Source organism: Notolepis coatsorum, assembly GCF_963971535.1.
Source record: "Notolepis coatsorum genome assembly, chromosome: 8".
In the NCBI taxonomy this organism is placed as follows: Eukaryota; Metazoa; Chordata; class Actinopteri; order Aulopiformes; family Paralepididae; genus Notolepis; species Notolepis coatsorum.
Window position 1 is genome coordinate 78,475,204 of NC_140172.1, and position 25,699 is coordinate 78,500,902.

The following is a 25,699-nucleotide window of genomic DNA, read 5'->3' on the forward strand; positions in this document are numbered from 1 at the left end:
AGAAATTCTGTTTGGGTATCGCCACTGATGTTATATTCTGATCTATATAATTTTTCATAAAAGGTTTTGAATGCTGTATTAATCTCTAATGGATCGATTATATTATTTCCATTTCCATCCTCAATGTTAGAGATTGTCCTCTCTGTCTGTTTGATGCACCATGCAAGGAGTCTACCAGGATTTTCCCCCTTGGTCATAATAATTCTGTTTTAGCCTCATCAGATTTGCAGCAGCTTTATCGTATGTTATCTCGTTGTATTGAGTTCTAAGTATTATTAATACTTGTTTTGAGATGTCATGTTTATTCTGTCCTTTCTGAAACCTCTCATTCTCAAACATTTGGATTTTGGATTCTCTAATTCATTTGATTCTTTCTCTTGTCCTTCTACTCATGTAGTTTATCATTTGACCTCTAATAAATGCCTTGAAGGCTTCTCATCTAGTTGTGGCTGAAGTTTGGGTCGTATTAATTTCTAAATATATATTTAAATTTGTTCTTCCATTTTGTTTGAAATCTCCATTTATGGGATTTGCATATCAACTTTGGCTCCACCCTAGACACAGCTATGTGGTCTGATATGACTATGCTGTTGTACTGACAGCTGCTAATATTAGATAAGAGTTCTTCAGTGCTGACACCAGAAAGTAGTCTATTCTGGAGTAGCTTTTGTATGTACTCGAGTAGCAGGAAAATTCTTTCTTTGATGGTTTTAGGTGCCTCCATATAGGTCCAGTTATTTTATAAAGTAGTGTGATGTTTTCCTGCATCTCGTGTGAGTGTTATCCACTCCAAAATATCTATCACCCAGCAATAATATACTTGCCTGGTAATGAAAAAAAAATAAAAAAAAGTGTTTTGGACGTCATCATTATTTGGTCCATATACGTTAATTAAATTGAGATGTTCAGAGAGAAGACAACCTTGTATAATCAAGAATCTATCGTTAGGGTCCTTTATTACCTCTTCAATTTGGAATGGAATAGACATGTGTATTAGTGTCATTACACCTCTAGCATTGGTAGAATATGAAGTTGAGAAAACCTGCCCTGGCCGCGTCTATGCTTTTACCAACGCGTTCGTGTTTCCGGGTTCCCGTTTGGCGCTCTGATTGGCCACTGACCTACGCTAGTACGCGCCCCTCGCTATGAGCGTAGCAGGACGCTGAAATGCAAATGCGTATCACAGTACTGCCTCCAGGAACAGCTGTTTCCGCGTGACTTTATGTGCGGGCTTGCTCTGGCTGTTCATATTCATTTCTACATTTTATACATAATATCCCAGCGTTTCAACCAGCTGCACATTATACTCACATTATGTGGTCATTAGAAGAAAAAAATGTATTGACGCATATTGGTCAGGAAATGGCGAACCGCTAACGTTATAAAATACCCTGACATTGGGTAGAAATGTAGCGGGGTTAGGGTGACCTATTGACGGGTCTGGGAGAGAGATGCGGGGGGGGGCTGCCTCGCGCTGACGCTGCCCGCCTCGAGGTGCACACAAGCGGCCGCGCGTCTCACATCACCAGCCACACCTGAACGAATCTATCCCCCCCAAATCGGCAGCCCCTCTCGGCTAGAGACATTCGCCCTATATTGTGCCATGCAGTGCATGTGTGCACTACCTACTATCTGTTGATACAATTATATAGAAAACGATATATATATTGTATATAATATATTTTAGGCAGTTTCGTGGCATGAATAGGTCACCCTAACCCCAATATGCGTCAATTTATTTTTTCTTCTAATGAGCACATAATGTGAGTATAATGTGCAGCTGGTTGAAACGCTGCGATATTATGTATAAAATGTAGAAATGAATATGAACGGCCTCCTTCCCTCAGATAGGGTGACCAAATCCATATGATCCAAATGCAGGACAGCGTGTCGATTTTGCGGGACATTTGTTGAAATTGCGGGACAGTAATGAATATGTATTGTATACAATAATCATGTTTACATAATGTATTCATTTTGATCAAAATAACTTTCTGATTAACTAAAGGCATTATAGTTTTGTGGCATTCACGTTACCCTACCTAGATGTATCAATAGTAATATAGGTTTCTTTAGACTAGAATAAGTTAAATGAACTTAATGTCTCGAAGCGCGAGTGCATTTGCCACGGAAAGCATGCACGCAGGCAAATACAGTTCTGATTAACAAAGGCATATTAACGTTACGTCGATGTATCAATAGTAATATACGTTTCTTTAGACTAGAAAAGCGTGCACGCAGGCAAAATACAGTTCTGATTAACAAAGGCATATTAACGTTACCTCGATGTAGCAATAGTATAGGTTTCTCTAGACTAGAATAAGTTAAATGAACGTACCGTCTCGAAGCGCGAGTGTATTTGCCACGGAAAGCGCGCATGCAGGCAAATAGTTCTGATTAACAAAGGCATATTAACGTTACCTCGATATATCAATAGTAATATATACCTGAATGTATAATGTGTTTTTACCATACATACACTGAAAGCCACGAAAAGCATGAGTAAAAGTAATTTGCCATTACACGGGGGCGCGCACACACAAACACACGGTAAAATAACGCTCTGATTAACAAATAACGCTCTGATTAACAAATAGTAATATATAGGTTTCTTTAGACTAGAATAAGTTAGATGAACTTACCATCTCTGAAAAGTTGCAGCAGGTCAGTGTGTCTCTGGAAAGTTGTGAGCTGGTCTGTAACGCTGTGAGCTACAGTCTCCCGTGGGCCGTGTAGAGAGCAATGGCCGGCTTTCAGAAATAAAAAAAGCGAATGGATGCTTCCCATTGGTGCTGAGCACAGAGGAGGCGGGTAAGCTTCCTTCGGAACACAGCCTCGCCTTCTGGTTGGTTGCATTTGGCTGCTTTCTCAAAATCGGAACGGCTGCACGCTCTCGGGTGACTTGTTGACTTGTACGGAGAAACGGAACGAATGGAACAGAGAAGATTGGGCTCGGAAGGGCGCAAATGCGGGACATTGACCTTCTCTTGCGGCATGCGGGACAGAGGGCTGAAATGCGGGACTGTCCCGCACAAATCGGGACGTTTGGCCACCCTACCCTCAGAGCGAGCCCGCACATAAAGTCACGCGGAAACAGCTGTTCCTGGAGGCAGTACTGTGATACGCATTTGCATTTCAGCGTCCTGCTACGCTCATAGCGAGGGGGTCGTACTAGCGTAGGTCAGTGGCCAATCAGAGCGCAAAACGGGAACCCGGAAACACGAACGCGTTGGTAAAAGCATAGACACGCCCTGGCCGCTTCATTACTTCAGGCAACCAACTTGCGCCTAGCACGCCCCCGCGGCGACGCGGCAGCGCCAGAGCGGAGCGGCAGAGCGCAGCGGCAGGCGGTAGCGGCAGAGCGGCAGAGCGGCGCGCAGGTTGCCGCACGCAATCCCCCGTTTTAACATCGACGGTTAGCTCAACTCGTTCGCCAGCTTGCTGTGGAGCCTGCGGTCCAGTTGGTGACAAGTTTGAATCACTTCAATATTTTTATTTATTTTTTTACGTTTAATTAATTTATCGCCTCTCTATATAAACGTCTTTCTTTCGCCGGTTAAGTTTAGGCATTCTTTCGGAGTTGGTTAAGGTTAGGGTTAAGTTTAGGCATTCTTTCGGAGTTGGTTAAGGTTAGAGTTTGTCTTAGACCATGGCAATATTTATTTTGCCGGTTAAGTTTAGGCATTCTTTTGGAGTTGGTTAAGGTTAGGGTTAAGTTTAGGCATTATTTCGGAGTTGGTTAAGGTTAGGGTTAAGTTTAGGCATTCTTTCGGAGTTGGTTAAGGTTAGAGTTTGTCGCAGAGCATGGCATTTCCGCTCTGCCGCTCTCTCGCTCTGCCGCGTTCACATGGGCGTCGTGGCTAATCAGAGAAACGCTGAACGCAAGTTGGTTGCCTGAAGTGTTGACGCGCCCTGGCCACCTCTGTTGTATTTTAGGTGTCTCGTTCACTAATAAGTGTGATTCCTGTAAAAACACTATCTTGGCTTTTAGCTGTTTTATCCTGTTCATGACCTGCTTTACTTTAGTAGCTTTTGAAGGCCTCTGTAGTTCCATGAAATATATTAAACTAAGGTATTTGCCATTTTGCATTAGTTATTTTGTCTTACTGAGATTGTTCTAAAGAGTCAGATGGCAAGGCATAACAATAAAAAAAAAATTATAATAAGGTTGGTACCATATTTGATTTTTTTTCATAGCTAGCCGTAGTTTGCAAAGACGCTCTCTGATTGGTTTAGCTCCGAAGGGCTCTTCCGCCTTGTACATATATATTCTCTGCTTCGAAGTGGTTATGCTTTGGACCTCTTTCGAAGTGGGTTATGCTTAGAGTTTATCTTTAGAGCAGGGCGATGGACCACCAGCCCTGATTCCAAACTCTAAGCATAACCCACTTCGAAAGAGGGCCAAAGCAGAGAATATATATGTACAAGGCGGACATTTCTATCCCAGAGCCCTTCGGAGCTAAATCAATCAGAGAGTGTCTTCGCTGTACGTGGGCTAGCCAATCAGAGAGTGTCTTCGCAAACTGCGGCTACGGAAAAAAATCACGCAACCCAAACATACCCGAGTTGAACACATACCCGGTGTTTATCCACATCCACCGGTGTGTTAAAAACAGCTCTCCGTTGGTCAGCAGCAGCCTGGCAGGGTATATGATCCGGTGTCGTGCAGTTTTTTCCTCACGTCATCGTATTGTCTTTGTTGTTTGTAAACCTCTGCTGACAGGTCCGGGAGAAATCGTATTTGATTGTTTTTATACAAGACCTCTTTATTCGCTCTGGCAGCTTTGAGGATGCTTTCTGTGTCTTTGTAGTTCAGGCATTTCACAATAAAAGTCCTCGGAGCAAAGTAGGGCTTTTGGCTGGTTATCTGGTGGACTGTGTCCAGAACCGGAGTCGGTATCTTCAAAAAGTCTGCAATCCATTTCTCTATGTAGGAGTGAGCGTTAGAGCCTTCTTCCTTCTCACGTATACCCAGTATCCTTACATTGTTGCATCGGCTCCTGCATTCCCTTCCATCTTGATGGATAAAAGTTTCGCTTTCTTTTCAAGTGTCTTCACGACATCTTTCAGTTCGTTAATTTCGCCTTCGGCTGTAGAAATACGTTGTTCCGCCTCAGCAATGCGGTTGCTGCATTCCTTGACATCAGATTGAATGTTTTTTATTGCTACCAGTACGCCAACCATTTCAGTGTGAAAGTCTTGTTTGAATGCCCGTATAGCCCTCATGATGTCCGCAGTGGAAGGGCTCTCCGTGCTTTCAGTACTAGTGTGCCGCTAGCTCCCTCTTCCTCGAGGTCAGATCGTGGCACGTTTTCCTCGTTTATGAGTACTTCAGTTTACTCATTTTTGTCCTTGGTAGTTTCCCTCTGCATATTTTGCTTGCATTACACATATGCTGACAAATTTAGATACTTCCACATAGATTATGGTTGTTTAAATATTGTTAAATTCAGGATTAGCATCAGAGCGGGAATAATCACGACTGCTCAGCACACCACCATGACCGGAAGTCGTATCAAAAGCTTTTAACAGATCTATAAAAGAGAGCAGCACAGTGTTTCCTATTATCTAAAGCCCAAATTATATCATTAGTAATCAATGTGATGGCTTAAATTGTTCTGTGATTGGCTTTGAATCCAGATTGATGTGGACTTAGTATTGAGATATGAGAGAAAAAACATTGTTGATTATTTACCAAGGTCTCTTGTCACCAACGGACCGCAGGATCCACAGCATGGCAGCGCTGCCAGTTGAGCTAGTTGTCAATGGTAAAAAAGGGGGGATTACTGCTACATAATGCTGCCGCGACGGAGCTCCGCCGCGACAATATTATTAAACAGCGGCTCTGTCATCGAAGTGGGAAAAGTGAGCCGTATTGTATATTAGTACATTGCATAGTATATTGTATAGCGTATGGTAACTCAGTGGGGAAAGTGATGACAATTTGCTGCTGCGGCGTTGAAGGCGGAAAGCGGCGGTGAAACACAGCAGCCACGCCTTGCCGCGTCCTGGGGCTGCCGCGGGGTGTGGCCGCGGCGGGTCACGTGCCTGTCGCGGCCAATCAGGCCTACCCCGGAAATGGAAACGGTTGCGGAACTGATACAGGCATCCCGCACGCCACCAGGGAACGGACGTGAAGCAAAAAATAAACGTCACAACCCCCAACATCGCGGGGTCGGGGTCAAAAAGCCCCAACCCCGTGGCAAGGCCGTAGCAGCGGGGTGCGGAGGAGGTCCCAGCCCCAGGCCACATCCCGGGGGCTAGGACCCCCTGAAAAAAAGGCCTGGTGAGGTCAACAAGGCCGCGGCATCGAGACCCCACCAGACGGTCACTGGTGACACCACCCCCCACATCGCCAGCGTATCGGACAGGGCCTAAAATAGGTGAAGGCCCTTCTCCCCCTGGCACGCCGCTCCGAAGCGCTCCGAAGCGCTCCCAAGGAGGCTTCCCCCCCACAATGTCATGGGGCCAGCTGGCGCGCCGGGGAGACAACCCTCCAAGGAGGTTGATCCCTCAATCCAGGTCGACAGGTCATAAGAGCAGAACTCGACCTGCGCCCGGAGCACTGCGGACTAGACAGGTGCCTAAGGGGCTTGCTGTAAGAACAGTATCCCGGCGGAAAGGGTGTTCAGTATGCCGTGCACCGTGTCACAATCTCATGGGGCCACGAACCCTGCCAATTTATTAATCCTGCAGGGTCGAGGTTCAGAGAAAGAGTTTGACACAATTGGCAGACGTCATGAAACATGCAGGGGCATACTCTCGGGCAGCCAGGGTCAGACCCGGTCAACCAGAGAGTCGACTCTGCTACCAACACACCGGGGAGACAACTACCCCCCTATGTTTATTAACAGAAAATGGTTGCTCCCTTAACCCATTAAGAAACAATACAATGCAGTTCAAGGCGTTTCAGGTTTAAAAAGGGTTAAGCCAGGCCAACAGGTCAACGAGGGCAAGGCCCGACCTGGGCCTGGAGGACCGGGACCTACACAGGGATGCATAGAGGAGTTGACAGAAGCAGCGTCCCCGACAGCCCCCTCCCATCCCCGGTTTAGCAGGGGGGAGGGGTGAAAATTAACGGAGAAGGACCAACCCACCTAACATTGTGCAAAAAGGTACAACATAGTATGGACCAATGCACACCATTGTTAAGGGCAACTCGTAGTGGCACCTATATGAGACACACTGTTACGACACCTGTGGGTCTAAGGGTAAAGGGCTGTAACATAAATGGGGGCTCTGCCTGGATTCTGTAACCCGTGTTCATTGTTGGTTGATGGATTTGGTGAACTGTGTTTGTTTACAATTGTATGGTAAATAATTTGTGTTTAAGATGGCAGTTAGTACTTTTAATCTGGGGGAATTCTTGAGCAATCCTACTTGGGAAGAGCTGGATAGCTGCCGCAAGGCAGACTTAGTGGAGATTGCCACACATTTTAAACTCTCGGTTCAAAAGCATCTTAAGCATGATATCAGGTGTCTTGTGGTAGGTAAGCTGTTGGAGCAGGGGACGCTTCTTTTACCTGTGGTCTCTGATGAACATGCAAGTCCTCCTGGTGAACCTACTGAAGCACAGCCTTCTGTATCTGAGGAGCAAGCTCATGGTGAAAGTGCTGAGAAGGCAGGTGTGAAAGTCACATTGCCACTTTTTCACTTGGCCTCTCCTGTGTCAACTGGGTCTCGAGAAGGGGCCCAGGTCAAGGTTAGAATAGCACGTCTCCAGATGGAGGCTCAGGAGAAGGCACAGGCACGTGAGGCGGAGTATCGGCTTCGTAGAATGGAGCTTGAGGCAGAAAATGAAAGGGCTGTTAACATTCGTAGGTTGGAGCTTGAGGTGGAAAAAGAGCTCAGACTGCGGGAGTTGGAGCTGGGAGTCCAAAAGAATGAATCCAACTCTGCTACGCTGTTGACTCCTCCACAAGGCCCTGGTATGTCCTCCTCCACAGCTTATTCATCACACACTTTTGATATAAGTAAACACATTGCTTTGGTGCCTCCGTTCCGGGAGACAGAAGTTGATACTTTAATGTGTTTGAGCGTATTGCTGCTTCATTGCGCTGGCCAAGAGAGGTCTGGCCTTTGTTGCTTCAATGCAAATTGACTCGTAAAGCCCAAGAGGTTTGTTCAACACTTTCCCTAGAAGATAGTCTATTGTATGATACTGTGAAGGCTGCCATCCTTCGTGCATATGAGCTTGTGCCCGAAGCTTATAGGCAGAGGTTTCGCAGTCACAAGAGAGCTGTCAACCAGACCTTTGTAGAGTTTGCTAGAGAGAAGGGAACTCTCTTTGATAAATGGTGTGCAGCAAGCAAGGCCTCAGATCTTAACTCTCTCAGAGAACTCATTCTATTAGAAGAGTTTAAGAATCTTTTGCCAGAGCGTATTGTCATTTACCTGAGTGAGCAGAAAGTGTCCACTCTGCAGCAGGCTGCTGTATTAGCTGATGAGTTTGCGCTAACCCATAAAACTGGGTTTGTAGATAGGCGTGACTCGTTTCTCCCCCATGATTTCTCTCAGAAACATTCTGTCCCCAACCATTCAGAATTCACACACCCCCGACCAAAAATGTGCCCTCCACGCTCAAAAGAGGAGCGGACATGTTACTACTGTCATAAATCTGGTCATGTTATTTCTGACTGTTTAACATTGAAACGTAAGCAGCAACCGTCCTCTCAGAATTTTAGGCAACCCAAAGGGGTTGGTCTGATTAAAATGGCACCTGGTTCCGATCGACAGATGCACAATGATCAGGATGTTCTCGACCCTTGTTTCAGGCCATTTATTTCCAAGGGTTTAGTTTCCTTGACAGGGGATCCAAAAGATCAGTGTACAGTTCAGATCTTACGAGATACTGGAGCCTCACAATCCTTTATCCTCTCTGATGTACTACCTCTGTCTGAGAAATCTTCCTGTGGTTCTAGTGTCCTAGTTCAAGGTATTGAGATGGGTTTCGTGCCAGCCCCGTTACACTGTATTCATGTACAATCTGATTTGGTCACTGGTTTCTTTAAAATAGGGGTGAGACCTTCCTTGCCAGTTAAAGGCATTTCCTTTATCCTGGGAAATGATTTAGCTGGAGGCCAGGTGAATGCTGTGCTGGAAGTGTTGGATCGCCCAGACACAGATTCTCTGCCTGATGACTTGTCACCTGAAGTTTTTTCTGCAAGTGTTCTCACTCGGGCTCAATTGAAAAAGAGAGGTGATGAAATTAATTTGTCTGACTCTGTTTTTGCTTCAGCTTTTGTCAGGGAACTGAAACTCTCTGAGGAGGAGGCTCTGAAACTCTCAGAGGAGGCTCTGAAACTCCCTGAGGAGGAGGCTCTGAAACTCTCTAAGGAGGAGGCTCTGAAACTCTCTGAGGAGGAGGCTCTGACACTCTCCGAGGACGCTCTGAAACTCCCTGAGGAGGAGACTCTGAAACTCCCTGAGGAAGCTCTGAAACTCTCTGAGGAGGATCTGAAAACTCAAAACGGCCCAATATACACTACTGGTAGGGAGCAGAGCAGAAGAACCAATAGTCTCGACTGCATTGCATTCCCTCCTTTACAATGACAGCAGCCTGTAGCACAGGCCCTGTAACTCACGGACATGTCTCTTGGGCAATAAGAAAACGCACCTGTGACGTCTTCAAATGGCGGGGGGAATCCTGTGTCCCACCTATCCTAATTTGGTGTGGGAAACAGGGAAATCCCCCCCCCCATCCCCGTGACAAGAGAGAGAACACCCTCGTCAGGGAAACTGATAGAAAGGCACAACCTCCCGGCCAATCAGTTTCGTAAAGGATATAACTATATCCGGGGGGAGGTTTATTCTGTCCACCCCCCTCAACACTTCACCCCTGATACGACGCCATAAAAAAGCAGAGCCGTGACACCAGTTGCATAGCGTGCTACATGAAAGCACATACCTACCTGTAGAGTAAAAGCTTTACATCATGCACGCCAACCTCAGCCGATAACCTCGCTTGTGTAAAAACGGCTCTGACTTATGTGCGAAAAAACTTGCCATCTGCTATTTTTTTACCTTTACCCTTAAGCAAAGAAGAAAGTAACAGACTGAAGAGAGGGACCAAAGATCCTTGGTTTACATTAGTGGTCTGCAAGGGCCTTGAAATAAAGCCCAAGCCCTGCCCAAGCCCGTGAACTTCAGGCCCTGCCCGAAAATAAGCCCGACTGCAAATAATATTTTAAGCCCTAGCCCGCGTGAAAACCAGAAAAAAACGATTATTATTATTATTAAAATATAATTTTTTTTTGTATTTGTTTTAAATATTCGAAACATGGTTTTATATGAATGTAATAAATAAACAAAACTAAGAAGCATTTACATAGCCTGTTTCGGTCTTATTAGAATGCCGTCTCTCCCAGTGCTCGCTTATAGACTGACTCACACATCAGCCTCGTAAAACGTATTGAAGGCTATAGAATCTTCTTTGACACACACACACACACACACACACGACACACAATAGCCTACTCAGAAATCAGATTTCGAGCAGAGCAACATTATGAAAAGCACAACAAAACAGGTAGCGACCCAGCAAATAATAAACATCACTCACAACGACGTCAGCAACGAGTTGAACAACGTTAACAAAACTTCGCCAACCAGCTACATACATCCCAAGAACAAATTAAAACGTTCGCCAACTGGCTATATTCCAACACAACCAATCGAGTTGAACTTGTCCCCTGAGTTCTCCCTGCGTGCTGCGGTAATTACATCCAAATGTTTCTCTGGCGCAAAAGAGAAAACGAATCTTAAAAACGAAGGTTATCCTATAACCCTAGTTATATGAAAAGAAAAGAAAAAAAAAAAAAAAAAAACTGCGGTGCCCGGGCGCGGCCAAGCCCGAATTATTTATTAAAAAAAAAGCCCTACCCAGCCCGAACCCGTCGGGCCTGGGCAAGGTTGCAGTGCACTAGTTTACATGCATACGTATAATGCTACGTTTGAACCTAAAAACGTATTTTATGAAACACACACAACCCTCATCATACAATGAAGCCGTTAAGTTCACTCTTACCATGTAAGAAAAAACACTGGCTTACGCAGAGAAAGGACATAAGCCCCGGCTAAGTGCTAGAACACAGCCTTGCAAGTTATACAACAGCAACCAAGCATATTTCAGAGAAATCTGCACAAACTCCAAGCAAGAAGGCGCCCCCAGCATTCGTAGCTGTGGGTTCATATAGCACACATCGTATCCCCCAAAATACAGTGAAGTAAACACACGTTTTGTTAAACAAAAACATTCCCCCCTAGGAGGGATCCTTTGTGTTATTAACCAAAAACATTTGGGGGGAGGGAGAGTGGGGCATAGCGGTAACATGTCCTACCTGACCCCCGGACACAGGACAAATGGCCGCAACAATGGCTGGTCTACCTCGTTGACGAGGCCTCTTGCTAGCGGGCCAGAAGTGGCGATGGCTGGAGTCCCGCTCCGGCGTTTCGCCCACATCCTGCGGCCGGCCATGGTGCAGGCTGACGACATCTTCTGCCAGAGATGACGCCAAATCAGAGTGTTCAGGGCCTGCTACCTCCCCACGGCTAACGCCAACGGTTAGCAACAAGCTAACGGCTAACTCCAGGCTGACGGTTAGCACCAAGCTAACGGCTAGCCTTCACAGGCCCACCGTTTGCTCTGACCAACGGCCAGCTAACGGCTAGCTCTTACCAGCCCACCAATAGCTACCGGCTAACGCAGCAGCAAGTTAACGACTAGCTCTCACAGGCCCACTGTTAGCTACCAGCTACTACTGAAGCTGTGTAATGTGAGGAATAGCGATGCAGGCCTGATCACTTCAGACAGCCGACTGCCTCTTTTTTAGCCCAAAGAAAAAAAGGGCAGACAACACCCGCCTCCCTCACAGAACGGCGTTGCCAGAGATACAGTGGCGTCGGCAGCGAAGCCCGTTTTATGCGTGCTGCTATCGCCTTGAGCTTGGGCTAAAAAACACTCAAGAGGGCATCCCTCCTCAGAGACTTGGGACTAGAAAATCGGGGCTCCCAGGAAAACAAAGCCTCTGTTTTCGTGGGGCGTCAAACAAGAACCCCCCGTCCCCTCCACGCAATCCCAATTGTCCATAGGACGTTACCGGCTAACGGCTAGCTCCAAGCTAGCGGCCAGACCTGTATCTCGGACGTGATGGTAACGGAGGAATCGTCGCTTGGAGCCGGCTGTTCTGCGGGGCCGTATGCGTGAGCAGCCATCCCCGCAAAACTGACACATCTGTTTAGAACCGAGAATGAAATCTACTGTAAATACAGTCAACTTTTTATTTTTGTGACAGGCCCGCCATTTTGAATCCATTTGCAACGCGGATTGTTGCTAAATGTTCACAGAAGGTAGACACACTAACTGCGCTCCAATCTATGCCAATAACGTTCAGTTTTGTGATATAGTATCCTGAGAAATAAGAGAAATAAAGAAAATTCATACACAAGTCATTTGCTTGCAGGAGGCTAGAATTTCCTGGGTACTGTAGTTTTTTGAAACTCGCTCATTGAGAGCTCTGGATGCCCTGTTCTCATATGACTACAAATCATCATCATTCGGCGATTCAAAATGGCCATTCTCTGCGAAAATATTATCACATTTCAAAAACTAAAATCTCGCTAATAACACTTTAACCTATTGGTAAACAAACGTATTGCTGAAAATATACACTTTGACTGCTATTGTGACATGGTTAGGATGTTTACTCTTGGATACATTGGAGAAACAAAACGCAACATTATGTCATACAGTCTAGACAGATGGATTTATGACGTGATGTAATTTTGGGACCGGTACCGGACCCGTCGGGTGGAAGAGGTTAACAGGTTAAGAGGTTAAGTAGTACTGATACATGGAGGGGAGTTGCCGTGATGGTAATTCTGCTGTTGTCACAAGATACAATTAAATATATCTTTCTCTGTGAGAGAGCTCACCCCAGGATGCTTCTCTTTTAAATGTAATCTATACTTTCAGTCTACGTGGCATCAACATATTGGCATTGTGGCCCAATGGTGTTGACTGTGCAGGGTGTGAGTGAGTCTTTCACCTCCAAAATGTTGCATCAATGCGGATGAGATGGAACAGTCTGTGTTGTTGAAATTATTGCCATCATCATGGTGACACAATGATTGGCATTGCCGTGGTCACAGAACATTCTCTATTCTTCAAGCTGCTCTGATTGCAAAAGCAAAGTGTGAATCAACTGGCAAATGGGTTGTAAGAACAATAATATTGAACTTCATAACTATTACGTTACCATTGACTATTCTAAAGTGCTCGTTGTCTTGTCAATGAAACATAATATGAAACGGTAGCCAAAGTAACAAAAAGAGGTTTAATTTATATTTACCATTGGTGAAGGTGAAGGGATAACATAAAAAGTATAACAAAGGACAGGGCTGCACAGACAGGATCAGCCTCACACACAGGGGAGAACAGAACAGTTATACACAAGGGAATGATGAGACAAGAAACACCTGGGCTGATTATAGATGGATACACCTGGGAGGGAAACGACAAAGAACTACAAGACCAGGACAGGGAACTACAACCAGACATTACACATCACACTGGGAAACACCTGATCAGGGTACAAACACATCTACACGTAACACCCCCACACCCAAATGTATGTACATACCCCAAAGTACAATAGGGTATGAACATAAAAAATTATCATTAAAGTAAAATATCTGCAAAACTGGAGGACAATTATTTAGTTCAAAGTTCCAAAGTTTGCACAATGACCTCAGCCCTTACCTAACATAATATGTACTGTGTTTTGTGTTGTGCATTTATACTGGTCAAAAGTTTTTGGCATGGCGTGGCATTCTTCTCACGAGCCTTGTGTTCTAATTTCCTATTCTCAAACTCAAACTCTAGCTCCAATCTCCTGAGCGCCAGCTGATTAGCAGAAACAGGGTCACCTGTGACCTCCTCCCCGTCTAAAGGATCACAAGCAGAAGGCTCAAGAACTTCTTTGCTAGTCAAAGCCTCAATCAGCTCGAATTTCTGCTGTTGCTTCCTCATACTGTGGATAATTTTAATCCCATAGTGACCCGCTATCACCAACAACTCCTCTTTAGTGCATAGATTTAACTTGGCAACCATTGGTTTGGCTAAAAATCCTCCAATTTAAGAGGCATTATTGTCCTAGTATAGTTGCACAACCCAGATAATAGGGAAAAGAAAAACGAAACTAATTATGATAAACTTACCCAACATGGGACATGTATGTTCTGGATTTAAGAAGGTTAATGGAGGTGCTCATCCTCCTCTGGGAACACTGATGTCACCCAGACAGGGATATGAACACTCCCTCTTTAAAGAACACAATACTGTCAGAAGTGGTTAATTGGATATGCATAAAATCAAGAGAATCTAATAATTTCCCCAGGAACTCTATAAGTGGCTTAGCGTGGCTGGTTTGAAAGCCAGTTCAATAGCAACCGTATATACCAACTACCTGGATTTTCCAAATGTTTCAAATGTCTCGGCTAATAAGAGAGCAGCTTACACAATATACCTTAGATATTCATAAATGTTGAAGGCAGAGGTTCTGTGTAGGATTGTTATTAACTGTCTAACTGCATATATAACTGTTTACACTAGTAACTGTCTAACTGCATATATAACTGTTTCCACTAGAGGGCGCTCTAGGCGGAGACACTCAGGAACACTACCAGGTGGCGAGTATAAATAGAGATGTCTCCTCCCATTCTTTCTCTTTCCCCCAGCCTCTCAGTGAGAGGAGACCTGTAGTGTTACTGCTCTGCCATGTGAATAATAAACCACGTCAGTTAAGGCTCAAGATAGAAACCATGCCTCTTGACCACATTATTGTCGCCCTATAGCCGAATTCTGTTAACAGGTTATGGGCCCAGATAACGCTGGGGCGAAATAATAAGGGTAGCAAGCTTAGCTAAAGTATAGGCTAGGTTAGCGCCGGGAGCACCGCATGGCTAGACGCTAGGGCCAACAAGAACTAAAGCTACGCCTACCACCAACGAAGAGGATGGAAAACAAGGGAAGGGGCAAATGGCCCTCATTCAATGGAAAAGCAGAGGACTACGAGCTCTGGGAAGAGCGCATGCTATGCTGCATGCACGGTGCAGGACTGAAGGAGACGATCCTGGCAGCCCCCACGGGAGAACTGACAGCGGAAGAGCAAGCCCTGGACGACCAGCGTAACGCAGACGCGTACTGTGAGTTAGCGCCGCTGCTCGACGACACCAGCCTGGGTCTGATATTCCGCGACACTAAAGACCGAGGCCGAGAAAGCCTGGAGGTGTTGAGAGAGCATTACATCGGGCGAGGAAGACCCAGAGTCGTGGCCCTCTACATAGCACTAACCTGAGGAAGGGGCCCACCGAGACTGTGACCGAATATGTCAACAGAGCGGAGCAGATCACGACGCCATTGACGAGTGCCGGAGAAGCACCAAGCGATGGGCTAATGATGGCGATGATGATGAGAGGACTACCGGAGCTGTACAAACTGTTCACACTCCTGGTAACACACGGTTCAACGGACATGACACTGGGACAGTTCAAGGCTAAGTTAAGGAACTTCGAGGCCTCAGAAGATACCCACCCAGCCGCCGCGGAGGCGGGAGAGAGGGTGCTAAAGGCCCGAGCGACGCCAAGGGAGAGGACCAGGACCACGACGGAACTGGCGTGTTGGCGATGCGGAGAGAAAGGCCATCGGAGAAGCGACTGCACAAAGACTGTCCGGTGTAGCTTCTGCAAATCCACCGGGCACACAGACAGAGTGTGCATGAAGAAACACGACCAGAGCGCGCGATACGCGCATGGGGAAGATGACGGCCATGGACGAGACGGCGGCCATGGACGAGACGGAGGCCACGGACAAAATTGCGGCTACGGACAAGATGGCGGCTACGGACAAGAAGACGGCTGTGGACAGGATGACGACAGCGGACACGATGGCGGCGACGGTCGACGTGAGACGGATCGAGATGACTCCCGGAGAATAACGGGACAAGAAGACTGCGATTTCGGGGCGTGGACGGCGTGCACCGCCGGACCGGCCCAGCTGCAGCGAGCCCAGAGAAGGGGACTGATCATGGACACGGGTGCGTCGTCCCATGTCATCAACGACAGGAGTCGGTTCAAGAACTTTGACGACACTTTCCACCCGGAAAGGCACAGCATGGAGCTGGCAGACGGGAGACGCCCCTACGGATTGGCACAAGAGAGAGGAGACGCACAGGTATGCCTCACGGACAGTAAGGGGCGCCGGCGTACGGTGACGTTAAAGAACGCTCTCTACGTATCATCGTTCCCACAAGGACTATTCTCTCTAATAGCTGCTACTGCAAGCGGTGCCAAGGTATTCTTCGATAATGGTAAAAATGTTCTTGTAGAACCTGACGGTACACGGTTTGACATAAAGATGTACCAGAGAATATATTATCTGCAAACGGAGTGTAATGACAACGACAAGTGTAATGATAATAATGATATGTGTAGCGTGACGACCAGTCACGATATTCAGACATGGCACGAGATTATGGGTCATTGTAATTACGAGGATTTACTGAAACTGCAAGTAGTGTCAGAAGGCATGCACATTGAAGGAGAAAAGCGTAGACCTGACAAAAATTGTGCAGTGTGCAAAACGGGGAAGTTTACTCAACCGAGATACAGAAATCCCACAGACAGAGTAAGGGTACCACTTGCATTAGTTGACACGGACCTAGCCGGCCCAGTGAGCAACGAGTCCATACTGCCCTGTCAAGGCAGACCGCAGTAACTCAAAAAAAGTCAAAATTTAGTTATGAGTGAAATTGAACTTGTCAATAAATGTTTTATCTTGTGACCAAGTTTCAGATGTTAATGTCGCTCAGTTTTGGAGATATGGGGTTTTAAAAACTGCAGTAACTACAAAATAACACTCAAAAACCAGGCAGACCGCAGTAACTTCCAAACAGTGAAAAATGGCTGTAAAGTGTTTTGACTTGCCATCCAAAATGTGTTATAGGTAGATAGATGATAGTACCCAGATTTAACATGTATTAATGAAGTAATCTTTAGGCATACAAAAATATGACGTAATTATTTTAATTAACCCCCAAAAAGCAGATACTGCACTCTGCTGCACAGTTCCCTTAAATAATTATACAGGTAATGTACAGGCAAAGTGCAGTAACTTCAAATACAATGTTGTTTTCCCTCCAGCTTTCATAACTTAACCTAGCCATTTTGAAAATGAAATTTAACACCTGAATATATTGGAATGATGATGATCCAAATAAAATGGCTAGGTTAAGTTATGAAAGCTGGAGGGAAAACAACATTGTATTTGAAGTTACTGCACTTTGCCTGTACATTACCTGTATAATTATTTAAGGGAACTGTGCAGCAGAGTGCAGTATCTGCTTTTTGGGGGTTAATTAAAATAATTATGTCATATTTTTGTATGCCTAAAGATTACTTCATTAATACATGTTAAATCTGGGTACTATCATCTATCTACCTATAACACATTTTGGATGGCAAGTCAAAAAACTTTAAAGCCATTTTTCTCAGTTTAACTTTTTTGAAGTTACTGCGGTCTGCCTTGACAGGGCAGCATAGGAGGCTTTAGATATGTACAGTCTTTTACAGATGTGTGCACAGGGGCAGTGTGTGTTTACTTTCTCAAAGCAAAGAGTGACACACTCCAGGCCACAGAGAAATTCCTGGCAGACGTAGCCCCTTATGGTAACGTAGGATGCTTGAGGTCCGACAACGAAACCGAGTTCACAAACAGAGAGTTCCAATCACTGTTGAGAAGGTATTAGATAAGACACGAGACGTCACGTCCATATCCCCCACACCAGAACGGGGTGGCAGAGAGGGAATGGCACACCCTTTTCGAAATGGCTAGGTGTAAGCTAGCAGATAGTAACTTACCTAAGAGCCTATGGCATTATGCGGTGCAAGAAGCCGCTTACACCAGAAACAGGTGCTTTAATAAGCACTCGGGCACCACCCCGTATACAGCACTGACAGGAAAGAAGTGTAATCTAGACAGAATGCACCGATTTGGATCAGTGTGTTATGCGTACCTGCAGAACAGGGGAAAGCCCAAGTCCAGAGGTGTAAAAGGATTTTTCGTAGAACATGACAAGGGAAGCGCCGCTTTCCTAGTTTATCATCCCGGTAACGGGAGAGTGCAGAAACACCTGCTAGTCAAGTTTGTCACGAAGGCAACATGTGAGAGCGAGACACAGACAGAAGAGCCATAGCTGGACTCCAGAGTAAGGTGTGTAGAGACACATCAACCCAGTGTACTTAATACGGTCGTGCAGGCAGACAGTCAGCAACCCCCAGAGGGCGATGACGAGGAGCACCGAGGGTGATGTCAAGTGCCCCAAGCAGTGGGAGGTATCCCTCAAGGAAACACAAACCCCCAAAATATCTGACAGACTATGCCCGGAAAGGGAGTGACGAGGAGGACAGTACACCTACAGGGTAGTCAGTGGGGTAACCCCGACCTTTAAAGAGGTCACATTGTTCCCCGAAGAGGGAAGACAGACAGTGGGAGGGAAATGGGTGTATTCAACCAAGTTACCAGAGGGCAGACAGACAGTGGGAGGAAAATGGATGTATTCAATCCAGGAGGGTATTGAAGGCCACGACAAATACAAAGTATGGTTCGTAGAAAATTGCTTAAATGCTGAAGGAGGGTACCCCATGTTTAAATACTGAAGGAGGGTGGCTACACTGCTTAAAGGCAGGAGGATGATACTCTAGGTTTAAATACGGGAGGAGTCTAATCAAGGTTAAATACCTGATTAGAGTCCATGTCTAAATACTGAAATGGATCCTATGTTTAATTCCATGTTTAAGTACAGAGGTGGAGGATTTACCATGTTTAAAAGAATTTACAATGTAATACAAAAATGGATCCCATGTTTAAATACAAAGGTGGATGACTTACCATGTTCTCAATGATGTAACTATGTGGGAAAGACCCTGGAGAGTTTAGACATGTAGGAATGTAGATCAAGGGAAGCACCATGTGATCAAAGACTAGACTATCAGGAGGATGCTCAGAAACTGACAAATGTAAAAGATGTACAGAGAAGCTGTGGGTAGCCTCATTTATTTAACAATGTCTACCCGCCCTGACCAATGGTTTGTAGAGAGTAGATTATCACAGCATTTTGCTGACCCCACAGAGGAGCATTTGGATTACAGCCAAACATGTTTTTTTTGTTGTATTAAAGGTACAGGATATTGTGTGAGTTTGAATACAGACAGCTCACTGGTTTCGTGGGAAAACAAAGAAGCAGCCCACAGTGGTACTATCAACTAGTGAAGCCGAATATACGGCTCTAGCTATTACCATACATGAGTGTATTTATCCAGAACAACTGCTAGAAGTGATGGAGATAAGATTATGAGTATATTGTTTAATATGTAATAGGTAATTGGAATGTATTCTCTATACCAGATAAGGTGGTTTTTGAAGATGAGGGGCATTTTGTCAACATCATTTAAAAATGATGGACACTGTTTATATATGAAGGCTGTTGTTTATGAGGGCAATCAGGGAACCATTGTGATTGCTAGGAACCCAGTGTATCAACATAGATGTAAACATGCCAATATAGAAAATATCATCTCAGATCTGTCATCAGATCTGTCATCAGAGAAGAAAGAATGACACCGGCTTACTGTCCAACGGACGACAGGGTAGCAGACACTATGAGGAAACCTGTTCCAAATTAAAATTGAAGGGATTTGCAAGGGTCATGTTTAACACTTTGGTTGCCTTGGGTTAAATTAATGATATACCATAGATTGCCAGTGCTATTTGTCTATGGAGAAAGTCCCCTTCTTTGCAGGGCTATAACTTTTTAAATTCTATTGCTACATTGCCATTATTAGGGCCCATTCAAAGTCCTATATGTATTGTTCATTGTGTAGCAACGTTCAACTTTTTCATTCACATATTCATAGTAAAGTATGGTCTAATGTATAAGTATGTTTTCATCTCTTTCTGCAGCTTTCTCCAGAACGTGATATATAGCCCCAAATGCATTATATTGATGATGAAATACAGTTTGATGGCAATCAGCGCGATATAAAAAATTCCAACTAGACGTACTTCTAGAAGTTACTACACGTCATCTGATGTTGACCGGATGGGCGAGGGGGCGTTTATAATTCTGTGGGCAGCGTTATACCAATCATCTAATGTGGGTCAAATGTTGCTCACCCCAGTCTTTGAATACACAATCTTTATGCTACTCTGTAAAGAAAGGGAGAGAGGGGGGGATATATAATCCAAGTATTTGTGTCTTAATTTGTTATGTTATCCTACACTTTAAGCTGACTGTCTGATATTTCCACTACCTGTAACTCTTTGGTCTCTTTCTCTCCTTCCTGAGTCTGTACAGTCACCATATCATTCTACATTAAGGAGAGCAATACACTTATGAATACACTGAACATCATTATGAAACATTTCTATTGCACCCTTACTTACAATTCATTATGAATTGAAAATGGGGAACCCTGATGTAAACAAGACGAAAGTCTTTCTCTGGTCTGCATCCCCTTAACAATTGTGTGTATTGAGCCGTACTGTACTGTACCCATTCTGCAATCTGTTATTGATTGATTAAAAATGTTATTAACATATTGCAGAATGGGTACAATATAGTACGGCTCAATACACACAATTGTTAAGGGATTGCAGACCAGAGAAAGACTTTTGTTTTGTTTACATCAGGGTCCCCCATTTACAATTCATAATGTATTGTAAGTAAAGGTGCAATTAACACCGTGCAATCCATTATTTGTGGAGCCCGCCCTTTAAGTCTTTGAGCTATTAGGCTACTAGGGTTCTTACTTTGCGTGTTGGTGTACTGAAAAATGCTCCGATGTCTGTATTCTTTCTTTTTTCTGCCATGTTACCTGGTCGGCTGGACACACACACACATTTTCATTTCAGGTATTGTACCTTAAGATAATTGATTTACCGTAAATCCTCAAATATAGGACGGGTCTTCTATTTACCTCAGCTGCAAAGAGCACCAGGCCTTTATTAGAGAGGCTTATATAAGAGGCAGGCCTTAATTTCTAAAAATGACACTCATGGACATAATCCCTTCATTTTCAGACTTTTATTGCATTATTATTATTATAAAAAATAAAAATAAAAAGTAAAAAAAAAATGTTTGGGGGGGGGGGGGGGGGGGGGGGGGGGGCTCGTCACTAAAGGCCCACGGGCCGCGGCCGTCGTTAATCCGGCCCTGCTCGCGAACGTTAAAATTTGCAAACGAAGTCAACGTTATCCAGCTGACGACACCACATATCTAGATATATGACAACGTTAGCTAGCGGCTAGCACTAAAGCTAATGCCAACCAGAGGGAAACTTTGTTATTATTATTATTATTATTATTATTATTATTATTATTGGTATGACCAGATGGCATTTCGGGATGTGAAACACTTTTATTGTATTGCGTGGTAGAACCTCTACCACTCAATAGTAAACGACATGTCTAACATAAATAATCTTAACAATCATAAACAATTTACTGGAAAATCCTGCCTGCCACCAAATGACACACTTCTGTGGCCTTTGATATTTACACTCAGCCTACCTGCAGCGCCGTGCGCCACTGTCTGCTCTGCTGGGGGTTGGACTTGGAGAGGCACTGGATCAAACCATATGGGGGAGCAGGGGGGGGGGGGGGTCGCAATCTTTGGAAACTTAAAAACTTGCTATTAAGTGTCATTGCGTATTATTAATTTGATTGAAATTACGTAGTTATGGTTAGATTTATATATGGGAGGGGGGGGTATATCATATTTTTCATATGATCAAAAAGTGGGGGAGCAAAATCAGACGTTTGCCCCCCCATGTTCAATAGTCGTAGAGCAGCTGCTTCCCGTGCTCTATTGCGCAGGCGTCTATGACTGCATATATCATCATCATTTTAACTGTCCCTTTATCCTGTCTATGTCTCTCTCTATGTCTCTCTCTATGTCTCTCTCTCTCTCTCTCTCTCTCTCTCTCTCTCTCTCTCTCTCTCTCTGTCTCTCAGTTTGTTCACAGTTTTCGAAAGGTGTGTATGCCATCATGGGTGTGTATGACAAGAGGACAATGAACATGCTGATGTCTTTCTGCGGGTCGCTCCATGTCTGTTTCATCACTCCGTCGTTCCCCATCCAGACCAACAACCAGTTTGTTCTACAGCTGAGGCCGGAGCTTCAGGACCCTCTCATGGCCTTGTTGAAACACAAAAGCTGGCGCCGCTTCGTCTACATGTACAGCTCCGAATCAGGTATGACGGCCATAACCCTAAGACCAGGCCGATGCTTCTAATAATTTTAATGTTTTTTTCAATTGCGATATAAGGTGGTTAGTATTCGGCAATGGCCTTAACCTGGTAAGCCCTAGCCCTATTTTCTCAAAATCCGCCAAAAAATACATAAATAATGTAAATGGAAGATTGCTCCACTTCTACATCTATGGATCTCAGGGAATGTATTCCCAGTGTCAGACATATTGTGTCTGTTACTATGCTTGAGTAAATTGTAATGAACCAAAGGAGAATATAAATGATTATTATAAAAAAGAAAATCATCTTTGACAGTGAATAACATCATGCTAACATTGACCAGACGTGAAAAATGTTGCTCATTCAGAACCTTCTTGAGATCAAGTGTACACAAAATCTAACTAAATTAATCAAGGGCAGATGATTTACAGGGGCTTTTGTAGATACAGTACTGAATGTTGCCATCTGGACACATGCCATTTTAAATATGAATATAGAATATGAGGCCTATAAATGACATTATTATGGCCAGGTCATCTATGGATCGGGCCAAATCTCCTCTTTCCAATGGCACTGTACTGTAAGTACAGTTACTTTTTTGTAATGACCCGTGAGACATAATCACGAAAAATACCATTCAAAAATAATCTCACGTCAGACTGCTCCAAGTTTGACAGACACTGGCGTGAGCTGCGTAGTGTAGTTTTATGAAATTCGAAAGCTCATCGAAAGCCATGGGTCTCCTCTTTCATAGGACTACAAACACATATGACAGCTTCCTTTATTTCCGTCTAATTCATCCAGTTTCCGATATATTTATAAACTCATAACACTATTAACACTTAAGGATCGATGGCCCGAATACGGGCCGTCACGCACTCGCACGCACATCGCGGCACCTTTGCCCTTGTCTGTCGGCTCCGGGCTGCGTTTTTGCCGATCAAAGTGGAAAGTTGAATTTGCCGCCTTTCGATCGTCACCACACTCAAACTATTGCGTGATTCCATTCTTGAGTTTCAAGACAAAACATCCAGCGAGTGTCATTTGACAAGCTGTTCAGATGAGTGACCACGTCCAGTGAGCGGTGCAGTGGTCCTGAACTGACCAGTCACCGCTGATGGCGAAAATTATTGGCCGCCGTTGTAGCCAAGGAGCGTCTGCTCAGAAAGCGATCCCAGACGAGCGCTGATAGTCGGGGAAGGTGACACAAGAAGACGAAGAAGTCCATTGTTTTGACTAGAGCATCGAAATTAATGGCAGTGGATGGCCATTTTGGATAATCATGCCGAATTTTTACTGGTACACACATTTACACACATTTATCTGATCTCTGCAAACGACGAGAGGGCCTACCTGGAAGAGGTAGAGGATCTTGCGCGGTGGTGTCAGGAGAACGGCCTCTCCCTGAACATCAGCTAAACGAAAGAGATGATTGTGGACTTTAGGAGATCGGGGCCAGGGACTACAGCCCCCTCAGCATCGACGGGGCACCTCATCCCATTTCTGCATTGTACCTCACTCTTACTCTTTTTACTCTGTATTGTATACAGTATATGTATATTGACTGCACATAAAAAAAAATTACGTACTTTTGACTTTGTTACTGGAGGCAGTCGTCCATGGGCAGAAGTGGGATCTCTGGCCCGGTGTTATTATATAGTTTTTGTTGCTTATTTATTCTCTCGGTTGAGAAGTCGTATTCTTACCCTGTTACTCTCAGTTGTAGCCTGGCTATCTTTATGTTATTTCCTACTGCCTTTATATTATCGCTCTATGTGTTTCTGAAAATAAAAGGAACCCATATTTGAGAAGAGCAACACCATCTCCACCTCCTTCTTGCCTTCTACTACTGGACTCAACATTCTTACCTTGATCCATAACACACAAGCAGGTCTACATAGACACCGAAGCAGGCACCCATGCCATACGATTTCGGGTATAGAGAAAACAACGAATGACAGGAAGAATATATAATAAAACGAAAATACAATAACAAAATACAACAAGCCATCAGACCACAGTTTGGGAGCCCATATGGGAAATATTGGTGATCTAGGAGATGAGATTTCAGTGCTCTTCTGAACTTATATGTGGAGGCAAAGAGATCCACAACTTTGACCCTCGGTAGAGTAAACAAAACTGAGATTGGGAAGTGCGGGAAAGGGGTTGTCTAAGCAAACAGGAACTACGTGTGGGGTAATTATGAATTTGGTGATTGTGGGCAAACATGTCATGAAAAAAGGGGGGAAGGGCTCTGTTTAAAGAACTATGCACAAATAAACCAGTCTGAAGATGATTCACTTGATAAACACTGACCATACCTAACTTATGGAATAGAGGATGAGAAAAATAACTTCGTTGTACACAGCTGATTATTTTTAGAGCTTGTTTCTGCAGACGGTATATGGGCTCAAGTTTGGTCTGATGAGTACTACCACAAACTAAATTACAGTAATTGGTATGGGTAAACCATAGAGTAATATAACATTGTGGCAACCTCAGTGCTCAGCAAGTGACGTGTTTTTCCAAGAATACCAATACTCTTGGCCATTTTTGTAGTTATGGCTGTGATACGCACACACACAGCTGATCCAAAAAAACAAACAAAAAACGTGCAAACATACTTTTGCTGATCTGGACTGGTCCTCAGAGCTCCTCTCCAGTCGAGCTGCTGCAGTGTTTAAATCCAAAATATTGATAAATCCCCTGCCATTGTTGTGTAACATGTCATCTTTTCTCTAGAGTCTTCTTACTCTGATTCACATGAAGTTAAATCTACTCTAGAAGTGAAACTGAAACTTAAAAACCATACACTGGTGGGGGATGGGGGCGGTAGGCAATTCATTTACTCAGTGGATTCCTGAACACAGAATGACACCGGTATCACAGACTACCGTGGCAAGCCTAGGTGGAACTAAGTATAACTTAAATTAATTAAAAAAGATTATATTTAATAATAATGATTATAATAATTATTATAAATATATAATAATCATTATAAATATTGTTTTCCTGTTGTACAAAACTCGTACGAACCATGACCCCAAAACCGAGGTACGTACCGAACTGTGGTTTCTGTGTACCGTTACACCCCTATTGGGTATGCACACAAATTTAAACAAGCTCCATTTTTGCCCGATCCTTAAGAGGTTAAACAACGTAGTGCTGAAAATATACACTTTGACTGGTGTTTTGATAGGGCTAGGGTCTTTACTCTTGGCTACTGTTAGGATTAGGGGTGCTGTGAGGGTCAGAACGCAATTTGCAGACAGGGAAGAGAGGAGGCAGAGACGGCAGGATACGTGGAAATCAAAATAAGTTTATGTTAAGAGCCGATGGGCTTGTCTCTAATTATCTCAGATCACTTACTTGAGATATAACCCTTTGGCCGCT

General features: G+C 44.4%; 1 protein-coding gene across 1 annotated transcript in view; it reads left to right on the forward strand.

Annotated features, from left to right (window-relative positions):
- LOC311233494 (glutamate receptor 1-like) overlaps positions 1–25,699 on the forward strand; it is a gene marked incomplete at both ends in the record, with an annotated part of 411,656 nt that overhangs the window by 171,244 nt on the left and 214,713 nt on the right. Inside the window, one exon of the mRNA XM_084320461.1 lies at positions 22,070–22,309. Within this exon, the coding sequence (XP_084176587.1) occupies positions 22,070–22,309 (240 nt within the window). The remainder of the gene's footprint in view (positions 1–22,069; positions 22,310–25,699) is intronic.